The sequence below is a fragment of the Opisthocomus hoazin genome, chromosome 3, assembly GCF_030867145.1.
Source record: "Opisthocomus hoazin isolate bOpiHoa1 chromosome 3, bOpiHoa1.hap1, whole genome shotgun sequence".
NCBI classification, from domain to species: Eukaryota; Metazoa; Chordata; class Aves; order Opisthocomiformes; family Opisthocomidae; genus Opisthocomus; species Opisthocomus hoazin.
The window spans coordinates 22,676,349-22,698,762 of record NC_134416.1 but is presented as its reverse complement, the minus strand read 5'-3'; the positions used below and the strand labels follow the sequence as shown (position 1 = coordinate 22,698,762).

Genomic DNA, 22,414 nt, shown 5'->3' with positions numbered 1-22,414 from the left:
CACGCCAGAGAAGAGGAACCAGTGAGTAAACAAAAAGGAAGAAACAAAGAAGTAAGACCTGTACTCCAGACTATGACAAAGATAAATGTGAACCTAAGGTCCATTGTGTGGCCTGAAAACTTGCCAAAACAATCAGTCCCCACTGTGGCCGCATAGTGGTATTACTGGCTTGCAGAATCCCCATTAGTAAAGGGTTTTGTATAGGAGCCAATAGCAAGGTACAGTTTTGACCGTGTCTCTATTGGAACGTTCTTTTAAACAAAGTTGGACAAAATGTGCTGTATTCAGACTTGTACTTTTCCACTGTCAAAACGTTACATCTCCAAACTGTGCAGAATGCCCTCAGGGAGACATACATTTCTGTACTCTGTAAGGAGGCAAGAAAAGGTGTGTCTGGCATGAACGAATCTTGGTCAAATGCTTTCCTTCAATTTTTCTGCTGCATGCTGGGTTTGCTCTGAAAACAATTAACAAGGAGAGAATGTTCCTCTTTCACTTTTCTCTTGATTAACCCTCTTCTGCTCAGGTACTAGCCAGTTTATTAACGTTCGGAAATAAGATTTTGTAGTGGAATAAGAGAAGCAATGTGCAGGACTTGAGGTAGCACCACAGGGGTTCTGCTGTAAAATCTCATGGATCCCCACTCGGTGCTTTCCAAACATCTCGCTCTGTGCTCTTCAGGCAACCTCCCTCTTGACCCAAAAGTGAAGCTGAGTTAAGAGTGTGACCCAAGAACGCAGAAATAATTGGCTCAGAGCACCTTTTTCATTTTTGACCATGCCTCTTCACTAGATGCATGTGGCTTGGAATTAAGCTGTTACACCAGTGCCATCTCCAATCAAGTACTTCTGCACTGGAGGAATGTTCCAGCGTGAGACTGTCCTTTGGAGAAGTTTCAAGGATATGATTTGTAAAGTTAATGCCAGAGATTGTCCCTTCTTAGAGGTCAGCAATGCAAGATTTGTTCCTGTACATATAAGGAATTCATTCAGAGTATGTGAATCATGATACTGTGTCCTTTCTTCAGAAAATCATATCAAATGTGGTAAAGGACCGCTTCCTTCACTTGTAGATTTTGTCCTGCAGAACAATAGCCTTGGGTTGTAATGGACGATACAACCCTAAATGTTCATGCTGCCTGTCAAACCTTTATAACAGTAAAAAAAAAAGCCACAGAACTCCATTTCTTGTGGGTGGAACAGTTCTTAGCTTCTTTCCCCCCATATCTCCATGGAAGGATCCAGCACACGGTCCTTCATATTAAAAGTGAGGCCAAGTGTTTAAAAAAAGCAGCCTTTAAAGATGCTGTTTGGTACTAAGCTAATTTACACTTTCATAAGTTTCTCCTCAATGCAGCTTCGGGCACTTGATGTGTGTAATGTACAGCATCAGCTGTATAAAACTGTTGTTATCAGCTCAGACAGTGGTTATGTGGGAAAAGAGACTGTTCTCATCAACACAGATATCAAAGATAAGGGAGGAAGAAAAATGAAGCATTTAGCATTGTGACTCTGACCAACAGCTGTACTTTGTTCAGGGCAGGTAACATGATGCCTCCTTGAGAAAACTGGGTGAGTCAGGCACTTTATTACTGTTTTATTGTAAAGCTGTTTTAATTGACAGCCATATTTTGAAAGGGAAAACTTGTTCTTTTGGGATTGTTTGTATACTTTCTTTTTAATATTTTGTTCACTGCTTTTGTAAAGAATAAGATTTCCAAGTGGGCAGTCTCTAGTTTGTTAATTGTCATACGTGAAAACCTTTGCCGCTTACAGTGTTCTGCTGACTCCTTGCTGTGATAGTTTGATCAGTTATTAGAAAAATCAAATGTTCTTTCTCCAGTACTGCAAGAGCTCAGTCTCAACTTGTGTAGTGCCCTCTTTTCACTGAGCACACCATACCTTCATTACAGAACCAGCCCACTGAACATGTGAAAACTTAATTTAGAGAAGTACAATGGCATTAGTTAAAATATTTTATACGTTTATATAAGTGAAACCATGAAAGGAGAAAAAAAAGACTTCTCAGGAATGTAAATTACTAAAATGCAGTGGAATCAATCCCATGCTACCTTGCTGTAAGTAATGAAGTGGCTCACAGGAACATCCAACTGCTAACTAATGGAAGGAGAATTTATTGCACTTACTGATAACTATTCACTGAAATTCACTTCTTTTTTTCCCTGCCTAAAAACATTATCACTCTCTGTAACAGGGAGTAAATGTAAAGAGCAGTGTTTCAGGTAAGCTTGGGTGTGGTTGAGTGTCTATCAGTATGAAAGAAAGGAAGAAGAACAAATCTGAAAATGGTTTGGAGATCATCCTTATGGATCTACTTGCAGTTAACCTTAGAGTAATATTGGTCCTTGTTGCCAAGAAGGGCAGTGGCATCCTGGGATGCATTAAGAAGAGGGTGGCCAGCAGGTCGAGGGAGGTTCTCCTTCCCCTCTACACTGCCCTAGGGAGGCCCTATCTGGAGTACTCTGTCCAGTTCTGGGCTCCTCACTTCAAGAAAGATGAGGAGCTACAGGAGAGAGTCCAGCAGAGGGCTACGAAGACAGTTAGGGGACCGGAGCATCTCTCGTATGATGAAAGACTGAGGGAGCTGGGCTTGTTTAGCCTGAACAAGAGAAGGCTGAGAGGGGACCTTATAAATGCCTATAAATATCTGAAGGGTGGGTGTCAGGAGGATGGGGCCAGACTCTTTTCAGTGGTGCCCAGCGACAGGACAAGGGGCAATGGGCACAAACTGAAGCATAGGAAGTTCCGTCTGAGCATGAGGAAGAACTTCTTCCCTCTGAGGGTGACGGAGCCCTGGAACAGGCTGCCCAGGGAGGTTGTGGATTCTCCCTCTCTAAAGATATTCAAAACCCCCCTGGACAAGGTCCTGTGCAGCCTGCTGTAGGTGACCCTGCTTCGGCAGGGGGGTTGGACTAGATGACCCACAGAGGTCCCTTCCAACTCCTAACATTCTGTGATTCTGTGATTTGGATTTTCTTCTTGAAGCATGAGTTTTGGAAAACAAAAGGCAAATATCTTACAAATAAAGCACTTTCAAACACTGGAAATCAGTCTGAAGATCCTGACATTGAAGAAATCCAACTCTCTGCATTGTTTATGTAGATGGCAATAAAATATTTTTTTTATGGAGCTCCTTTTGACTCACAACAGGGCGGACTGGCCAGCATGGTTACACTTGCATTGCTTCAGAACTTCTGCAAGATGCTGTTTGACACTAAGTCTAAAAAAGTGTTAGAAGAGCAGTTCATTTAGAGGGTAGTAATAGAGAATGTACTGACATCTGCTTGTATGAACGTTTTTGTTAAGAAAAGGGAAGATGAATTTTGGGGGAGGAAAGGAGGTCCCTTCCAACCCCGAACATTCTGTGATTCTGTGATTCTGTGAAAACAAACCATAGCTGCTCTGCTTTTTAATATTTACAAGATTTTTACCCTCAAATGATGCAAAACTCCTTCTTAAAATGCAAGAGGCGTGGCAGACCACAAAATTGAGCAAGATTTTCCTATCTGCAATATGCCGTGGCAATCTGCCCTCTAAGGTCTAATTACCTCTTTCAAAAGACTTTTGTGACTGTGCAAGCCATGCACAATTTCTGTTCCTAATTCTTTAGGGTAATAATGCTGATACTCAGAGAAATATCTTGCTATCCAAACAAATGGAGAAGCGCTTAAACAGTCAAAACACTGCTGTGGACATCAAGTGTGTAATAAATTAGGTATCCCAGCACAGGGTATCGTCTGGGCTAACAACCCGGTGGTGCTGGTTTGTTGACTGAGCCACCAGTGTCCTGAGTCAGACCAGTTTCCAAAATGGAAAGGCAGCTTCCACGTCCAGAGTATTTTGGTTATACGGTGTCATGGGTAGCACTTACTTATGGAGAACGCAGATCATTACATTGCTCCTGAGATCGCTGTTTATTTCACCGTGAGAGGCTGACTCCCCTCTGCTGTTTCATTCAGGAAGAATCTTTTCTATGCATCTGCCAAACCACGCATCCAGGGCCCTGCAGCGCTTGCAAGCTTGTTTTGCAGGCTTACGTGCAGTCCATGTAGGAGGGGTGGGGAATGTTTATGGTACCAGCAAGTCCTTCTGTCATCCAGTCTGAATAACCTTGGAAAGTGAATGCCGTAGCTTATACTCCCTAATGTCATCACACTTATTAAAAGTAATATTAAATGTTAAGTCTGTTGAGAAATAGTGAATTGCAACGTGCTGTCTACAAGTTCTAATTGACCTCAGCATTTTTGATCACATAAATAAACACTGCATGCATAAAAAGCATATAAAACATACTTTATAAAATAAAGCTTTTTGTTATCTTGTTTTCTACCTGCAGGCTTCAAAATATAAAGGCAAAACGCTAGTCTTCACAGAAATTAAGGAAGGGCCAATAGTATTCAGTGTAAAACTTACTATGCATCTCATTTGAAAGAATACTGGTTTTGTGCGACTTGTAAAACAAAATAGATCTGATACTAAAATAATAATAGCTTGAAAGAAAATATTTAATGCCAGAAGTAGTGTTGAGTTTGATGTCCTTGTGCAGAGAATGCTGAATACAAATTACATAGTAAGAAGCCTGGAAACTTTATGGTGCTGAGGCTTAAAGAATTTTTCAGAGGAGCATACCTTAATTTAAGAGCTGTTCATTACATATAAATTGAAAATGTACATGATATGAAAACAAATGGTGCACATATATTAAATAAAATTATAGATATATTTGTTAAGGCTTCTGACAGTTGAATTTCATAAAAAGAGAGAGAATACAATTCCCTTAAAAAATACAAAGTCAAACAGTAAAATAAGGAAGTATATACAAAACAAAATAATCATGTAGAATATTCTTAATCCAGGGGACATGGGAAGCATGGAGGATACTGAGAGTTTAAAATATTTGTAGGTGAGTGGACATTATGCATGTACTACAATGTCTGTATTCATCTTTGAAGCCAAACCATTTCATCAGAAAGGATTTTGGCACCAGGATGACTTCAGTTTGCAGGAATCTGTTTAGATTATGAATTGTTTGGGCCACTGGTTTGTTTTGTCTCTGTGTATTTTAAAGAGCTGAGTGCAATCTCAATGGCAAACAAATCCAAATTCTCTACCTCCCTTCACTTTTCCTAGAAGTGTTGAAAGCAGAAGTCAGAATAATGATGGTATTTATCAAAATACTTTATTAATTCTGACAATCAGTATCTGATTCCTGTGGTCTCCTGTAGGATCTGCAAGGGCTAGTTCTGCGCTGCTGCTCCAGTTTCACTACACTGCTGAGCTATCAGAAAGATGCTCTAAAAAAACTGCCAGCACTCTCCACATTATCCCATACTGTCCCATATCAGGAACAAGCGTGTCAAGACAGAAAATGTGACAGTAGGAGAGGTCAGGTAAAACGCAGCCTTCCACCAGTTGATATAGCTGGTAGCTGAACCAAACTGATGGAAGGAAAGTAAACCACAGTTCCAAGGTAACTTCTCCAAGTGCTGAACAATCAGAGCACACGGGTTTTGGTAGCTTAAGTCACAAGCGATCACGGCTGTTTGGCAGAGTCCTCAGATTTCTCTCCATTTGGGCACGGAGCGTAATTTTTTTGGAAAAAATTGTGGTCATGCTTGTAGTCTCCTATGTTTGGTCAAGGAAAACGAAGTAACAGCTCCTGGTGCTTTGTGCTGTGCATCAACAGTAAGAATACCTTTTCCTTCTGACTGTGTTTTAAAATTATTTTAGCTCGGATTTTGTACATTTTGCAAGTAGGAACTTTATGGCTTATTAGAGGACTGCCTCTGACACAGCTGTAAGACTCTGGCAAGCAAATCTTGGGTATTGCTGCTGTCATCTTTTGGTGAAGTATTGTGTTTTGCTTGGTAAGTCATACAGGGGAAGTTAGACCATTTCACTTGATGACAGACTGTTTCCAGGTTCATTTTTTTTTTTAAATAAAACATCCATACTGGGTTACAGGCTTTTCTCAGTAACACTGTCTTCTGTAAGCCACTTAATTTCACAATTGTAACAGTTCTTCCCTTCCTGACAATAACTTTGCATGCTAGTAAAATGCTGTTTTGGATTACAAAAAATTTAAAATAAGATCTCTCTTCCTAAAGCCCTGAATTCTGAAGATTAATTTTAATTTTTGCAAACTAAAGAATCACCTATCTTGTGTCCGTGCGTGGAGGAGCAGCGCTGCGAACCATTTGTATTGCAGAGTGTGCAGCAGCGTCTGCGGGGTCCGGGCGTGGGCAGGCTCCTCTCCCTGGCTGCCGGCAAGCCTGGCAGTGCAGCTGCACCAGCACAGAGGGACGTTTGTTATGCTGCGTCTAAAGCTGCGGTAGGGTACGGTCTCTGCCCTCTCAGAGTCACAGGGGGCTTCTCAGGCCAGTCTACAGCCACTACAATATACCCGGGGTGTTTGGCAAAATGTGGTGGTTGTCCTTCAGTTCTTCCTTGTTTCTGCATTTACTTTCCTTTGTGGAGCACAACTTCAGAGCCCTGAACGCTTAGACATTTGAGAATTTCCTGACAGTGCATTTGGATTCTTTTCCATACGAGTTCCTGACTTTGCTACCCCGTACACTTTATGATTTCTCTTCAAACAAATTACCAACACTAGCAGTTGGTGAGATTTCCAAATTTCTGGGTAACACAGCTGAGATGAAGAAGCCACATCAATTTCTGTTCACTTCAGGAGATTAAAACGGGGAGAAAAATGAAGGTAAAGGAGTGCTTGAAGATCTGTAGCAGTTGAGGTGTCTTGCATCTCTCTGAGCCCCTCAACCTGTCCTTCGGAGCTTCCTCAGCCTGTAGAGGTCACCCCCTTTCCACTGCAAATGACCAAAGGAAGGACCTTGTGGGGGGCTTCTCCTGGTTCCGGAGCGAAGGGACCAAGGCAGTGTCACGGCAAGTCCTAAAGTCAGCATGGCCGGGTGGGACAAGGTAAAAGTAATGCTTCTGCTCACGTCCAGCTTTGTGTCCTGTTTCCCACGGTGGCCAGCAGCAGATGGTAATTAAGGAAAGAATACAGAAGAGGACAAGTACGGAAAGGCGCTTTGCTGGTATTTCCTCTGAGCTTCAGGCAGTCTGTGGCATAGGGACTCCCAGAAACCAGAGTTTGTATCTGCATTCTTGTGCCTAATGGGTCTCGATGAACTTTCTATGAATTTTTCTAATTACTTTCTGAACCATTCAGTTTTGGCATACACAGCATCTTGTGGTAATGAATTCTGTGATTCAGTTATGCTGTGTAACAAAACGTTTCTTTAAATCTTCCTGGTAATTTCATTAGGTGCCCCTACTTCTGTTATTATGACAAACAGTGAATATTTTTTCTCCAATCTATGTTCTACTTGCCTACATTGTATTTTTTTCTCTGCTTTCCAAGAGAGAAGCAGCTTCACACCGTTGTTGCTCTTCTCAGTACATTTTCTAGGTACATTGGATCGTTTTTTTTGAGACAGGGTGACTGGCAGTACAATCTATATTCATGAGAAGAATTTAAAGAGTAGGGTAACTATATTTTTCTAATAATTCATATTTATTTTGCCTTTCAGATGTCTGTTGAATGACATTTTCATCCATCTCTACTGGATGGTAACAGCTCATTTAAAGCTCATCACTGTGTGTGTGTATAAACATAGTGATACACTCAGAGGAAAACTTGTCTTTACTCTGCATTTACCAACAGTGAATTTCACCTGCCATTTTGTTCGTGATCTGTATTATGAAATAATTTTGAACTTTTTTTTGTAGATTTGACTTTCCCACATAATTTTGTATCATCAGCAAACTCCATCACGTTGTTCTTCTCTCCCCTTAGCTAATAATCCAGTAAGTTGCAAAGCATGGATCGCTGTTGGCCTGCACTCGTAACGTTTCTTCCTCTGTTGTGAAATCTGACCTCTTGCTTACTGTACTTTAAATGGTATTAAATGACGAGCCCTCTCATCCTACAACAGCTTCATTTCCTTGGTGAGGGACTTTGTAAAAAGCTTTCTGAAAGTATAAGCATACTGCTATCAACTGATTATTCTTACCCACATGCTTATTGACTCCTCCAAATAAAAACTATGGATTTACGAACCAAGACTTAAAAGTTAATTTTGCTGGCACTTTGCTATTTTACTTATCCGGATGCCTTCTAATTCTATTATTACAATTTAATTTCTTCATGAAGTCTTGAGTAACACCAGAGGCCCTTTACTACCACAAAGTCCATCAAAGCTTTCTGTGCAACAAAAAAAAGAAAATTACTGGGGATCTAAAACAAGTCTAAAATATTAAAGTATTTTTTAAAGTTTTTTTTTTTTTCAAAATTGCTTTCAGGCTCCTAATAAAGATTATATTTAATTACAGCAATAAAAAATCTGTCAGCACTACTGAACTTCAAAATGAACAGCTGTAATTTTGGTGCTTGAAAAGACAGATAAGAAAGACCTCAACAGCATATTTAATACCCTATATTTAAGAACTGAGTCTTTATAATCAACCCATATTATGGTGGGTTACTAATAACAATTAAGCAATTGCCTTTTATACAGAGAGAGACTTATGTGGCCTGGTTTCCTGCCACAGCATCAGCATCTCAGCGCTCAACATCACTACCTTACTTCTGCACCAGGGCAAGAGAGGCAAGTTCCATCATTGTTCAAATATATGGTTCTTTCCTTTCATATTTAAGAAGAAAACAGATCAAGGCTAGACAATAGTTTTTTGTCCCTTCTGTGCTCAGCCATCACCTTTCCATTCACTGAGGTTTGCTGACCTTGCTAAGGTTCATGGCTAAACCAGTATGCTTTATATATTTTCAACATAGAACTAGCATAATTCATTAACATTAGGACCTATAGTTGGGAGAAATAAGCTTTTCACTTCTGCAAAACACAGCAACCTGTTTCCTTGATGAGAAACAGATCACTGGTGCTTCACGCTTAACCACTGTCAGCCAAATCACTTACCAATTCTGAGTCCTGACTCTGAGGCACGGAAGTAAAAGACCTTGACAGATCAAAACAGTTGTGCTTATTTGGAATTTTGTGCACAATGTATGTACACAATATTTCGTCCTCAGATGAGATACAGGGAAGACAGTGAGATATACCATTAGGCATTCTGTATGAAGCCTACAGAAGAGCCCCCCTAAACAAACAGAAGGAAATTAATCAGAGGCAAATAGAATCTGTAAAGCTGTGTATGTGCATCGCTTCTCAATGGTGCGTGCAGCATTGCAGCTAAATGCTGCTGAGTGCAAGAGAGATGACATACTGCAAATCATTGCTGGGGAAAACTGACAGTAATCAGAGACAGCATACTAAAATGTGAGAGTAAAGCCGCTAAATCTTAGGAGAAAAAGCTAGTCTGTATAGGATACAGTTTCTTAATTCAGAGATAATACAGTAATGGACAGCCTTCAAATGATTCAGCTAGCTAGAAGCAATGTATTTGATTTTTCAGGATAAATTGTAGCAATTACCCCAAAAGGACAGAGTGAGTAACTATCCACAGGTTTTCTACATGATATTATGGGAGCAAATGAATCAGGCACATGCTTGTGATGTGGTGCCAGTGGGGGAGGGAAGGAGAGAGAGACCAGATGTTCCTTAAGAAGCAAGGTTTAACAAGAAAGAAAAAGCAGAACTTCCTCCTAAGAAGATCAACATACTCCTTCACTCCTTCTTGGTTTTCATTCAAAAGAAAATTTCAGGCATGTCCTGCATGGATTTAGATGGCTCGGGAAAAGGTATGTACAAACGGCTTTCATACACTTACTTTACTTAAGAAAAACAACCACAAAAACAGGTAGTAAAGAATGGAACCAATTTCACCCTTTTTCAGCTAATCCTTAATCCTGGAATGTACTGCCTAAGCAGGAGCAAGTGAAATAGAAAATCAGTAACTCTTACTACAAGAATAAAATTGCAGCCAGAAGGATCAGCTGTTGCCATTAGCCTTATTCTGGCTCCTGATAAATTCTGATCATATATTTGGCTCATTTATCTAAAAAATATCACCGTACTTCAGATGGCATTCCTGCTTGGAACTGGCATTATGTGGCTGGTCATCAGCTGGCCTGAAGGTCTGCTTCTTCCAGGTGTCTGAGCAGAATCATTTTGTTCAGATCCATTAAAAGGATCCTTGTATCTTGCGTATCTTCATGCCTAAAGGTTACCACTAAAACTCATAACCTAGAACTAAAAGCCATGATGTCTTCTGAACTGAAAACTGATCCGGTGCCAAATGAATGTAATGGGAGAATGTGACAAGCGATCGATTATGTCTTTAAACAGATGGAACCCGTTCATTATATAGTCACTTCAATGATTATTAATGCGAGCTCCCCCCCCCCCCCAAGGCTTCCCCTATGGCTTTCTGAAGTATGTGGGTCTTGCTATAAATATAAGGGATACAGCTGGTCGTGAGGTGGCAAGATACTGATCACAAAGCAGACATTTTTTGATGATCTGAATCAATGCTTTGATTTGAAACCTCAGTTGTATTATGATTGCTTTGTCTTCAGAAATAGTGTATGACCAAATTGAACGTTAACAACTCTAAGTACCCTACCAGAGGGACATTTTATGTTATTATGAACCAGTCTGGCAATGTAAAAAGGTCTATTGTGAATTGGAATCTGGTTCTATTGTTTCTGAGGAAGTATCAGCAACCTCTTTACAGGGATACAGTACATTAACAACATGATAAGTATTTAATGACTGTTGAGGAAAGAATAGTTACAGTTATACTGCAAAAAGGAAAAAAAGGATTAAGACAAGACTGTTTGCCTAATATTCAAATATCTGATGATGAATAATCATTTTTATTATTACCAAATTGTTTATCATTTGTATAATTTATGCCTCTGTGGAGGATAGGATTAGCTAGCAAATGCTATGGAGTCATCAATTATATTGTCAGTGTTTTCCACATTCAGTTTCAGAACACAGGACGAAAGAACAAAATGTCAATGAGATGACGACATGAAGACAGGGAGACATCTGTGTCGACCAAAAATTAACTTTATTCGGTCAGTGTTCTACCTAGTGAGCATCCTTATGCTGCACCAGTGTCTGTATATGCATGCACATGCATGCATACCCCTCAGCGTCCAAATTAATTTTCATAAAATTCCCTGAAAGGAACAGAATGTTCTGTGTATAATAAGCCACTATTGACCAAGTAAGTATGAACTTAAGATCTGGAGGTCATTTCATGTTTATTTGATAAGGTAGTCTATACAGGGAACTGTGTAATTGCAGTTGAAACTCAAGTTCTGCCATAAACATGGAACAGTCCCAGCATGATACGCCTTTGTCCTCAAGGCCCTATTTGAAAACTTCCGTGTTCTTATCTTTGATATTCTAACAAATGCTGATATGGTATGTTTGTTATTGCAGAATGGACCATTTTGACATCTAAGCATAAATATTATACTTTGGGAAAATAAGAAAAATACAGATTTTGTTTTAGCAGATACATTTTTGTAATGTTCCATTTTGCAGAATGCTCCTAGCATAAATGAGAGTTGGACTGTGACTACGTGATACAATCTTTCAGAGAAGATGAGTAACTGCAGGCAACAAAGGTTGCTATTTACCTGATTCTCTGACAGTTTAGGCCACATGCAGATGAAATTTGGTGCTTCCAGAAGCGTCAAAAAATTGTGGCATGCTTTTCAAATCTGATTAAATTATTTTCTAGGATGAGGTTAAGCATATTTTATGGAGTCAAATACACTCCCTAACTTTACACTCACTTCTATTGAGTTTCATATGCTTAGTATGCATTTTTGTAACTGCTATGTATGCCAGTACAGGACACTTGTGAATCAATTAACAAAGTTGTTTTCTGCTTCAGTAATGTCCTAGATTTGATTCTATGTGTTATTTGTCTGGGGTTTCTGTCTTTACTGTCTAATTTAAATTACGGTATCAGGATTTTTGAAATCGGGCTAGAAAAGCAGAAATTGCTTTATCCTCAGAGGTTCCTAGAAAAAGTGAAAAGGATTTGTTGGGCTGTAGTCTGACTTGGATTAGGTTAGATACCAACCTAACAAACAAAAACATAACATTTATGTAACTACAACCTATATTAGAACAGACAGAGCACAAGCAGGTCAGATGTTGCAGTGGCATCTGACAGGAATGACTTGTCGTTTTGAAACTTTTTAGATTTGGTAAGACAAAAACTAAACACAGTGAACATTGAAGTGCTCAGATATTGTGAAATTAAACCTAAGGAGCAGTGCATAGGACTGCATGCTTTGATGCTTAAATGCATTGTAGGGGGAGGCTGAGGTGCCCAGGTGTAAGAGAGCTATCCAAATGTTCTCCTCAGCCTGGAGAAACCTAATGTCCAGTTGTGGTACCTTTATTTTACACAGCTTCTACAAAAGGAGATGAAAGATTTGTTGAGCCAGATTTGAAATACTAATAAAGTAGGAGTCTGACTCAGTTTTCTACTGAGACAGCAACTCCTCTAAAAGAGAGGCTGTATTGGCTTCCAGTCTTTTTCGGTGTTATTTCAAGAATAATCAGATACAAAACATAACCTGTACTTGAAGTATCCCAGTCCAGAACCAAGGACTGTGAAATTCCCTTATTCTCCATGTTTATTCTGTGTTGTCCCTTCAATGTGACATTTTCTGCTGAACAGTGAACAGCGAACAGCGAACAGCATCAGTGGTCGAGGTGGGGACTGGCCCTCATTTCATTCTAATCTTATAGGGAGCTGGTTAGTAAAACCAGAATTACATCCCTACTTGCTGTAGTCTGAAATTCTAGGTTTACCATTTCTGAGGCTAGTATGCAGCTGATGGCTTCCCCTTGACGAGTGTCTAATCTGAGAAGAGGATGTGGCATTGTGAAACCTGTGTGGACAGACACACCTAACCCACAGTTCCCTCTAAAGAACTTGTCTTAAACACACTCATGTACTTGGTGTCACCCACGGGTTATCTCTTTTCACTTTCTCCCAAATCTATAGCAACGCTGAATTGCCCTTTAGAACTGTTTAGACTGTCTTAATCACAAAAATAGACTTGTGCAACCATTTTTACCTCTAGAACTGTGTACTTCCATACTTCGTCATTCAAATTAGTGGGTTAATAGGGAAATATGCCTGAGAATGCGGGAGTTCTGCATGCCTCAGTTCTAGTCCCTCCTTCAGAGACTGCGTGTGCATTCTGCATTGTACTTGTTTTTTACTGAAATAACACTGGAAGCAGACTGCAGTCTGTTTGTCTTATAAGTTTAGCTCTTTTGCTAGAAAAGAACAATTCCTGAATTATTTTACATCAGTAAAAACAGATTTCATTAAAAATTGAGAGGTTAGGCTTTGATCCATGTTCTAATTCAAATCCCTACTTTAGCCACTCTTTACAGGTTTTGCAACCATGTAAATGGCAGGGTCTTGACCAGACATGGTAATTTAGAATACTTAGCGAAGGCACGCAGCATCCTTATAGCATCAAATGAGAGTTGCTGCCTCCAGAATGAGTAAGGAAGCTTGAAGGAGGCATTTGGTTCAAACTGTCAAAATTACATACTTGCATATAGGTTGCTTATATACAAATGAATACTAATTCTGGCTGATTGAAAACTTATCACCTTGGAAAGCATGTACAAACCTCGTTTCTCACAATAATATAGGGGTTTTGAGTTAGTGCCTAGTGTACTTTTGCCTGCAGCCTGGTAGCGCTGGAAATTTGGCAAGATGAGTAGCGAGAGGCCTGTGTCCTGTACACCAGGCGTGTGACCTGGCCAAGACCTGCAGGAGCTTGCACAGCATCTGCTGGCATTTTGCCTGGAATTAGTTGCTGCAATTTGCACTTATTTTCACAAGCAAATGTGAAATTTGTTTTGTCCCCAAGCAAATTATAGGTCGCTACCACTTGCTGTGCTGGTGTTTTTTGCTTCCTCCTTTGAAATACTTTCATGTATAATCCTGTGCTCAGACCTTGGAAAGATTCATTCTTCATTGTGTCCTCTTCTGTTCTCTCTTCCCTACCCCACCAGTTCTTTTAGGATGCAGCTCAAGCAGTTCTCTGCGTGCTCTGGTTTGGGACTTTGGCATCTAGCTACGTGACCAGACTGCGCCTTCATGTACCGACCAGATTAGCATAACGTGTTATTAAGTGTGGCATCATAAATGCAGACATACTCTGTCAGACGTTTCTGTAGCTACTGAAGGTGTTTTTCTGTGTAATACTGGTATGAAGGCATCTCCATTTGTGCTGCAGTTTCATTTTGAGCTAGCACACACTAGCCCTGAAGACAAGGAGGCTGGCCTGCGACTTCTCCCTCCCTCTTCTCTCTTCTGGCCGCTGCTCCTCACTCTCCTGTTGCCTGGCATCTTGTGCTTCCACAGGTGTCTGCACACAGCGCAGCCAGACCTGGAGAGCTAACTGGGGACAATATTAACCCCACAGAAAAAAAAAAAAAAAAAAGAAGAAATATGCTTAGTTTTGACTAAACTAAAAGATAGTTTTAAAAGGATCAGCTTTACTGTGTAGCTCATTCACCTGCCAGATGAACGCTGGTGCTCACACTGGTAGCTTGGGAACAGGCGCAAGCAGTGAACAGCAGGTAGGACCAGCTCCTTCTTCTGGAGGGCCAGTTTTAAGTGATTGTAGAGTTACAGAGACAGGCTTTCTGCACTGACACCACAGGCCAGAAAATAACCCCAGGAGAGATCCTTGTTGTACATTCAGAGATCAAATACAAACTTATTAGGCCCCCTCAGCAAAATCCTGTGGTTTCTAGACATTGAGGACATAAAGGCAGCATGATAAAGCTTCTGAAAAGCTGTTCAGGATCAATCTAAGTGTAAAATATTATTGTAAAGATTGTAGAACTTATTTATATTTGTTTTAGTTTTATGGCAAAAGGGACACACATTGGTTATGTATGTAGGTGTTATGTTGCTCCCACCAATTAAAAAGTTGAGGAATGCTGCAAAGCTTTTCAGATAGAAATGTGGGCTATAATCTTAAATTCTAGTATATTAGATTTTATAAATGACACAGGATTAAGCCTGGTTGGTTTTCAGACTGAAAATCTTTGTCAAAAATCTTGCTGTCATAGGTGTGGCACAACTAAGTAGAAACAGCATCCTAAAGCTCATAATGCTACTACTGTATGTTTGTGTCGAAGATGCCTACTGAAGTAGTATAGTTGTGACTATGCTCTTCACAATGTAATAATAATTGTATTACCTCAAAGCCTTGAAATTTTATCATTAGTCAATGAGTGTCACACACCTTAAAAAGTACCATTACCTTTTATAAGCACAGATACCTAAATCTTGGTTTTGTAGTTAAGACAGTTCAATTGAAGTATTTGTTCTTCCTAAGTAAAAATCTTGCTAAATGGATGCTTTTGAGTATGGGCAATGATTTGCAGTACTGTGGAAATCACATTGCAGTAATAGGGGATCACTTTACACTTCAGTTAGACTATTTGTGAACAAAGCAGATGAATGCAGCTAAAATGTAACATTCATAGTTATCAAAACATTTACCTTTAATACTTCATCAAAATATTGGTTAAATCTGAATCTGTAGCCTCTATGACTCCAGGGTGGACTGTTCGGTGGGTAAGGAATTGGTTGGAAGGTCGCAGCCAGATGGTAGTGGTCAACAGTTCGATGTCCAAATGGACGCTGGTGACAAGTGGTGTCCCTCAGGGGTTCATACTGGGACCAGTGCTGTTTAACATCTTGATCAATGACTTAGTGAGATCGAGTGCACCCTCAGCAAGTTTGCAGATGACACCAAGCTGAGTGGTGCAGTTGACACACCAGAAGGATGGGAAGCCATCCAGAGGGACCTGGACAAGCTGGAGAGGTGGGCCTGTGTGAGGTTCAACAAGGCCAAGTGCAAGGTCCTGCACATGGGTCAGGGCAACCCCCGCTACCAATACAGGCTGAGGGATGAAGGGATTGAGAGCAGCCCTGCCGAGAAGGACTTGGGGGTACTGGTGGATGAAAAGCTTGACATGAGCATCCAGTGTGCGCTCGCAGCCCAGGCGGCCAACCATATCCTGGGCTGCATCAAGAGAAGCGTGGCCAGCAGGTTGAGGGAGGTGACTCTGCCCCTCCACTCTGCTCTGGTGAGAGCCCACCTGGAGTCCTGTGTCCAGCTCTGCAGCCCTCAGCACAGGAAAGACATGGACCTGTTGGAGCAGGTCCAGAGGAGGCCACAAAGCTGATCCAAGGGCTGGAGCACCTCTCCTATGAGGAAAGGCTGAGAGAGTTGGGGCTGTTCAGCCTGGAGAAGAGAAGGCTCTGGGGAGACCTCAGAGCAGCCTTCCAGTAGCTGAAGGGAGCCTACAGGACAGATGGGGAAAATATTTTCAGCAGGGCTTGTTGCGATAGGACAAGGAGTAATGGCTTTAGACTTAGGGAGGGTAGACTTAGACTAGATAGAAGGAAGAAATTTTTTACCATGAGGGTGGTGAAACACTGGAATGTGTTGCCCAGAGAGGTAGCGGAGGCCCCGACCCTGGAAACATTCAAGGCCAGGCTGGACAGGGCCCTGAGCAACCTGGTCTAGTAGGAGATGTCCCTGCTTACTGCAGGGGGGTTGGGCTGGATGCCCTCTAAAGGTCCCTTCCAACCCAAAGCATTCTGTGATTCTATGATTCTAATATGATAAATGCTGCATAATAAGGGGCTTGGAAGAGAAAAAAACAACTCTTTCAAACCGCAGAGGAAATACGTGCCATCAATACAATAACAGAGGTGCGTCTGTGCTAGAATCCTGGTGGACAAGCCAGCTCGAAGTTTCAAAAGTGCTGAGCACCACAGTTGTAAAATCATGCCAGGTGCAAAGATGTAGGTAAGTTTTGCCTAAAATGGAATCAACAGGGCAGAAGACCAACCGTAACTTCTGCACAGCAGAAACGCTGTGATGAAAACTAATCACAGTGTTTAGGGCAAGACAGGTCTGGTGGGCAGAACAGTTTATGTGCTAAACAGCTAGTGGTACTTGGGCCACACGGTGAGCCTGCAGTTCCTGATTTATTCATTAGTCCTGGAACAGGCAGATTGCACATCCATTGCTACTGGCAGGTTTTGGGGGGAGGGAAGGGAGAGCTAATTCTGCTGAAAATTTCGTGTGCTGTTTCAGTGAAAAGGCTTTATTTGGAAAAAAAGAAGTCTTGAACATCATTACCTCCTGAGCAGGAACTGATTTTAGTAGTAGAAAGGTTGATTCGAGTGCACTGTTTACATCAAGTAACCCTCAGAAATCAGCGCTCTAAAGTGCTGACGTTCAACTCTGATTTAATTGAGCAGCTGCTACAAGTGAACAGGAGTTGAGAGAGCTCAGCACTTTGCTCCTCTGTTCCGCATCCACACAATACATTTGGCTCAACAAGAGCATTTTTTTCTTAAACTGTGCTTTCATTTGCAGCTAGATGCGGGATATAATTGCATCATACTCTGATTACAATATAAGCACATCAGCTTACAGTCCTGCGTTCCTGAGGTCTGTGGCACGGGTAGTAAACAGAATGCCATGGCTGTTCCTCCAGCCTCAGTACGTGCAGAACGCGCATCGTACGGCCCATCTTCATCGGGAGATTCAGTGCCCGAGTTATTTCTTTCTCTGGTAAAATGCTGGATCGTGTTCTAACTGGTGTTACTTCTTCCGACCTTCAAAGTTCCAGCGTGAGGACAAAGAACAAACGGACACCGCAAATCAAACATTGCTTTCAAAAAGAAAGAAACACTTGTACGGCTAGCACGTTCTGCTGGAGGGCTGAGGCCATGTGGGGAGTTCACAGGTTGTGTCAGGTACCAGCGTCGGCTCGAAAGGTAAGGCCGCCGGGATCAGCGTGACCTGGATAGGCTGGAGAGCTGGGCAGAGAGGAACCTGATGAGGTTCAACAAGGGCAAGTGCAGGGTCCTGCACCTGGGGAGGAACAACCTCATGCACCAGTACAGGCTTGGGGTGGACCTGCTGGAGAGCAGCTCTGCGGAGAGGGACCTGGGTGTCCTGGTGGACGACAGGTTAACTATGAGCCAGCAGTGTGCCCTTGCTGCCAAGAAGGCCAATGGGATCCTGGGGTGCATCAAGAAGAGTGTGGCCAGCAGGACGAGGGAGGTTCTCCTTCCCCTCTACACTACCCTGGTGAGGCCTCATCTGGAGTACTGTGTCCAGTTCTGGGCTCCCCAGTTCAAGAAGGGTGAAGAGCTACTGGAGAGAGTCCAGCGGAGGGCTACAAGGATGGTGAGGGGACTGGAACATCTCCACTACGAGGAGAGGTTGAGGGAACTGGGCTTGTTCAGCCTGAAGAAGAGAAGGCTGCGAGGGGACCTTATAAATGCCTACAAATATCTGAAGGGTGGGTGTCAGGAGGATGGGGCCAAGCTCTTTTCAGTGGTGCCCAGTGACAGGACAAGGGGTAATGGGCACAAACTGAGGCACAGGAAGTTCCGTCTGAACATGAGGAAGAACTTCTTCCCTCTGAGGGTGACGGAGCACTGGAACAGGCTGCCCAGGGAGGTTGTGGAGTCTCCTTCTCTGGAGATATTCAAGACCCGCCTGGACAAGGTCCTGTGCAGCCTGCTGTAGGTGACCCTGCTTCGGCGGGGGGGTTGGACTAGATGACCCACAGAGGTCCCTTCCAACCCCTACTATTCTGTGATTCTGTGATTCTGTGAAAGAGGACGGGGGGACGTGGCCGGGCACAGCAAGGCCAGCGGCGTCCCAGATGGCCGGGCAGTCTGAGAGGGCGAGGGATCAAAAGCGGAAGAGCAAAACCACAGTGTCACAGCTGGCCTTGTTTTGTAGTCACAGCGGTGAAACATCTCCATAGCCAGACTGCGAGAGGATTTGAAAGGAAGAGGCTGCCTCGGTACTTGACTTCCGCGCTTCTCGGTGCAGGGAAGCCGAGACACGGAGGCTGGAGGCGAACAGAAAGCCCGGCAGCACGTGGCCGCAGGGCAGTCGGCTCCCACGCAGGGCCCGAGCCGGTGGGCACGCAGCGGTGGCCGGGGGCGGGCGGGCAGCCGTGCCCCAGCGCCCTGGGGCCGGGAGGGGACCCAGGCCCCCACCGCTCCTGCCGGCACCGAACGCGGCTCCGGCTGCGCGGCCCCCGGGTCGCGCCCAGCGCCGGCGGCGGCGCCGCGGCCCCTTTAAATGGAGGCGGGGCCGAGCCCCAAAGTTTGCCCAAGTTGTGGCGCGGGGCGGGTGGCGGTGCGGAGCTGCGTGTCCGGCCCGGCCATGGGGCCCCCCGGCCGGTAGCCGCCATGGACTACCTCACCGCCTTCACCGGCAAGGGCGGCCGCCTCCTGCGCGGCACCGCCAGCCGCCTCTGGGGCGCCGTACCCGGCGGCCTCCGCCACGTCCGCTTCCAGGACGGCCGCGGGGCGCCGGGCCCCGCCGAGCCGCCACCAGGTACCGGCGGGGAGGGGGCCGGGGCTGCGGGGGGGCAGGGGCAGCGGCCGGGCAGGGCCCGTCCCGGGCAGCGGGGTGGGTTTGTGGCCCGCTCCGCGCCTCGGAGGGGAGCGGGCTCCGGGGGACGCGGGAGCGTACGGGACGGGGAGCGGGGCGCTCCCGGCGGCCTTACCGAGCCGTTGCGGGGAGAGCCGCAGCGGGAGGGGGCGGCGGGGGCCAGGGGCCCGCACCGCGGGACGGGGCTAATAACAAGAAAACCTCGACTTTTCTCTTGCTGCTCGGCTTCCTGATTAGAGCGGCGGGGCCGCGGCGTTTGCTTTGCCCCTCTCCTCCGGCCTTCCGCGGTGCTTCTGTTGAGCTGGGCGAGGGCAGCCGGCCGGAGGGCAGACCTGCGGCTGGAGACCTCGGTGGTGCGACAGGTGGTTTGTGCCCCCCGCGTGCTGCTGGAGGGCGGGCAGCAGCGCTCTGGAAGCAGGCCCGGCGGTGGTGAGGGCGGGAGCGGCCCGGCGGGGACCGCGAGGGACGCGCTTTGCCCTCAGCCTGGCGGCGAGGGGCCGCGGCTGGCAGCCCCGCCATGGGTGGTGTTCTTGGGCTGTGGGCATGGGTGGCGGAACTCACCCGGCTGGAGCGAGCGCCCAGGTGGGCAAGGAGTGCCGTGGAAGCCGGAGGAGTGGACAGCGAACGTACACAGGCTGTGTGTGGGGAAGAGGACCGAGCAGCGAGGTGGTTGAAGAAGCCCTATGCTAAGTGGATGATCGCGGGTTTCTTGTAGTCTGTAGGCAGGGTTGAAGTCAGGTTTCCACCAGAAGGTAATATTACAGACTGTAAAGTCTCTTTGTTATGTTAAATTATTTCGGAAGGGTGATATAATTGTCTTTTAGCAAGAGAAACAAGGTCTGCTGCTTGCTGTAGTAGGCAGGGTAATGGGAATGCCCATGCAGCCTGTCAGCTGTAGGTGATGTCTCCTTGTATGCCTCAGATCACACTTTTTACACAGAGAGGAGAATAGGTAGCCAGCTATATTTACAGTGCCGCTCTTTCTTTATTGTGTCACTCTTCCCCAAGACATGCAGGGACAGAAAGAGACAGCAACTTCGGTTTTAGCAGTGGGATGAAGCACCTCGTATAACACCTCTACCAAACTGTTAAAGGCTCATTGGCCAAGATCACTTATACTCCTTTGCAGAAGCAAAATGACAGTAAAACTCTCCAGCATCTTCTGATCTTTTTATCAAGGCCATCTTTATCAACACGAGGCCATGTGTTCAGCTGTTGGTCTAAAGCATGTCCTGTGATACGTGTGATTTCTGGGAGGGAGAAGCCATCTGACTATTCTTCCCCTCTTGCTCTGGGACATAGGATTAACTTAGGCTGCATTATAATGCTTTGGTTTTGCCCTGGCTTTGAGCAGGAAGCGCATTTCCTCAGATACTTTCAAAAGGTAATACTTAAAAGTTGCGTTAATGAAAAGTGACTGCAGTTCTGGAATGCGGGGTGGGGTTCTGTGTATATAGAATTTGATGTGGCTGTTAGACAGAACCACACTTTCAGTTTTTCCTCACCTAGGCAAAGCGCACTGTGCGAGGCAATTAGATCTTGGCCCTCCCATGCTGTCTTCCCCTTCATAGGGTTTCTGCCAGTTATGGGCAGAAACAAATTTTTGTGACTGTGGAATTCTTCTGGCAAGCATTTTGCTGGGTTTCACAAACCATCTGTGCCCTGGTAGTGGGTGCTGCAGAAGCTGTAACAATGATTACAATACTTCAGTTGAAACCTAACCTCCGTTTTAATTAGTGATGGGTCCACTGACATTAATTTAAACCTCAATGGCAAATTCTAACTACTCCCAATGTTCAGTCTCTGTTTGCGGCACTCTGGATCCAGGCCCATCTATTATTCTAGTTCGTCTCCCTGCTTAGGACTTTCAGAAGGATCTTTTCAGTGTTCATTTGCTTTGCATGGTACAGTTGTGACTATGCATCACTTCTTAAAAGAATAGTTCTTCATAAATACCTTAAAACCCTGTTTCCACATTTATTTTCTGTGATGAAACAAAAATCAGCCTTTTTTATTCTTAATTATATTTAATTTCACTTTACAATAAAGTATCTCAATTTTATTGATGTAGTATTAGTAAATTTACGTTTACTGTTCTCTTACTTGTCTTTAGAAAGAGTTGAACAGCTGCACTATTAAAGTTTCCAAGTTTGGGAAGGCAAGTCCGGTCAAATGCTGTACCTTAAATCACTGTTTTGAGCCTGTGTACTTCTTTGGGTATGTGTGGAGAGGTCTATAGTATTTCTTCATAGAGAGAAAGGAGGCACTGGGAGACTGAGTAGTGCCATGGGAGGATGTAAACCTGTTTAACCAGTTTACATTGTTTGTATCAGCAGCCAAGTCAGTGAAATAACTTTAGGAAGGTGTTTTGTCTGTTAGTGATTGTGGTGGAAGATAAAAATGTAAGGAGAATGATAAATTCTAGAGAAAGCCTCTGGCTTTAGTAAAGGTGCTACCAGTATTTTCAGAGTGTAAAATTCCTTAAAAAAAACAAAAGCTTTGTAGTCTTTGAAATATAACTTCTAAGGTTAGTCTGTTGATAATTCCTAGGAAGAGCTTGTATGTATGTATTCATGGCCTGGATTCACCTAGAAACTTCAGCTACAACGGAATGTAACTTTCTTGTTTATTGGTACATGTTATAGGTGGTAATAAGTTGAAGTGGAATGCATTTTTATCTGCTTTAAAATGCAACTCAAAGCTTTAGGGAGTGTGTGATTAAGGATTATCTTTACTGCAGAATTAGCTTGAACGTTTAGTTTAATTTGTGTCTCATCTATATAAACATCTTGCTTAAATGAGCCAACAGGGTGTCTCATAGTTCAGTATGCTCTTCGCTTTGTCTGCTGTGTAAGGGCGAGTGTGGCTAGCAGAGCCAGTGATGTGGTTTTGCTGCTTTTCTGTGGCCTCTGCTGAGGCTGTACTTTGCATATGCTCTTTG

The 22,414-nt window shown here is 43.8% G+C and overlaps 1 protein-coding gene across 4 annotated transcripts in view; it reads left to right on the top strand.

Moving 5' to 3' along the window:
• Positions 1-22,414, top strand: part of OXR1 (oxidation resistance 1) — a 320,312-nt gene that overhangs the window by 211,447 nt on the left and 86,451 nt on the right. For 2 of the 4 annotated variants that reach the window (XM_075415691.1, XM_075415690.1), the window contains exon 1: positions 19,254-19,416. The exons of the other annotated variants lie outside the window; for them this stretch is intronic. In XM_075415691.1, coding sequence (XP_075271806.1) covers positions 19,269-19,416 — 148 coding nt within the window. In that variant the 5' untranslated portion in view covers positions 19,254-19,268. Of the gene's footprint in view, positions 1-19,253; positions 19,417-22,414 lie in introns of those variants that run through there. 4 annotated transcript variants of the gene reach the window in all.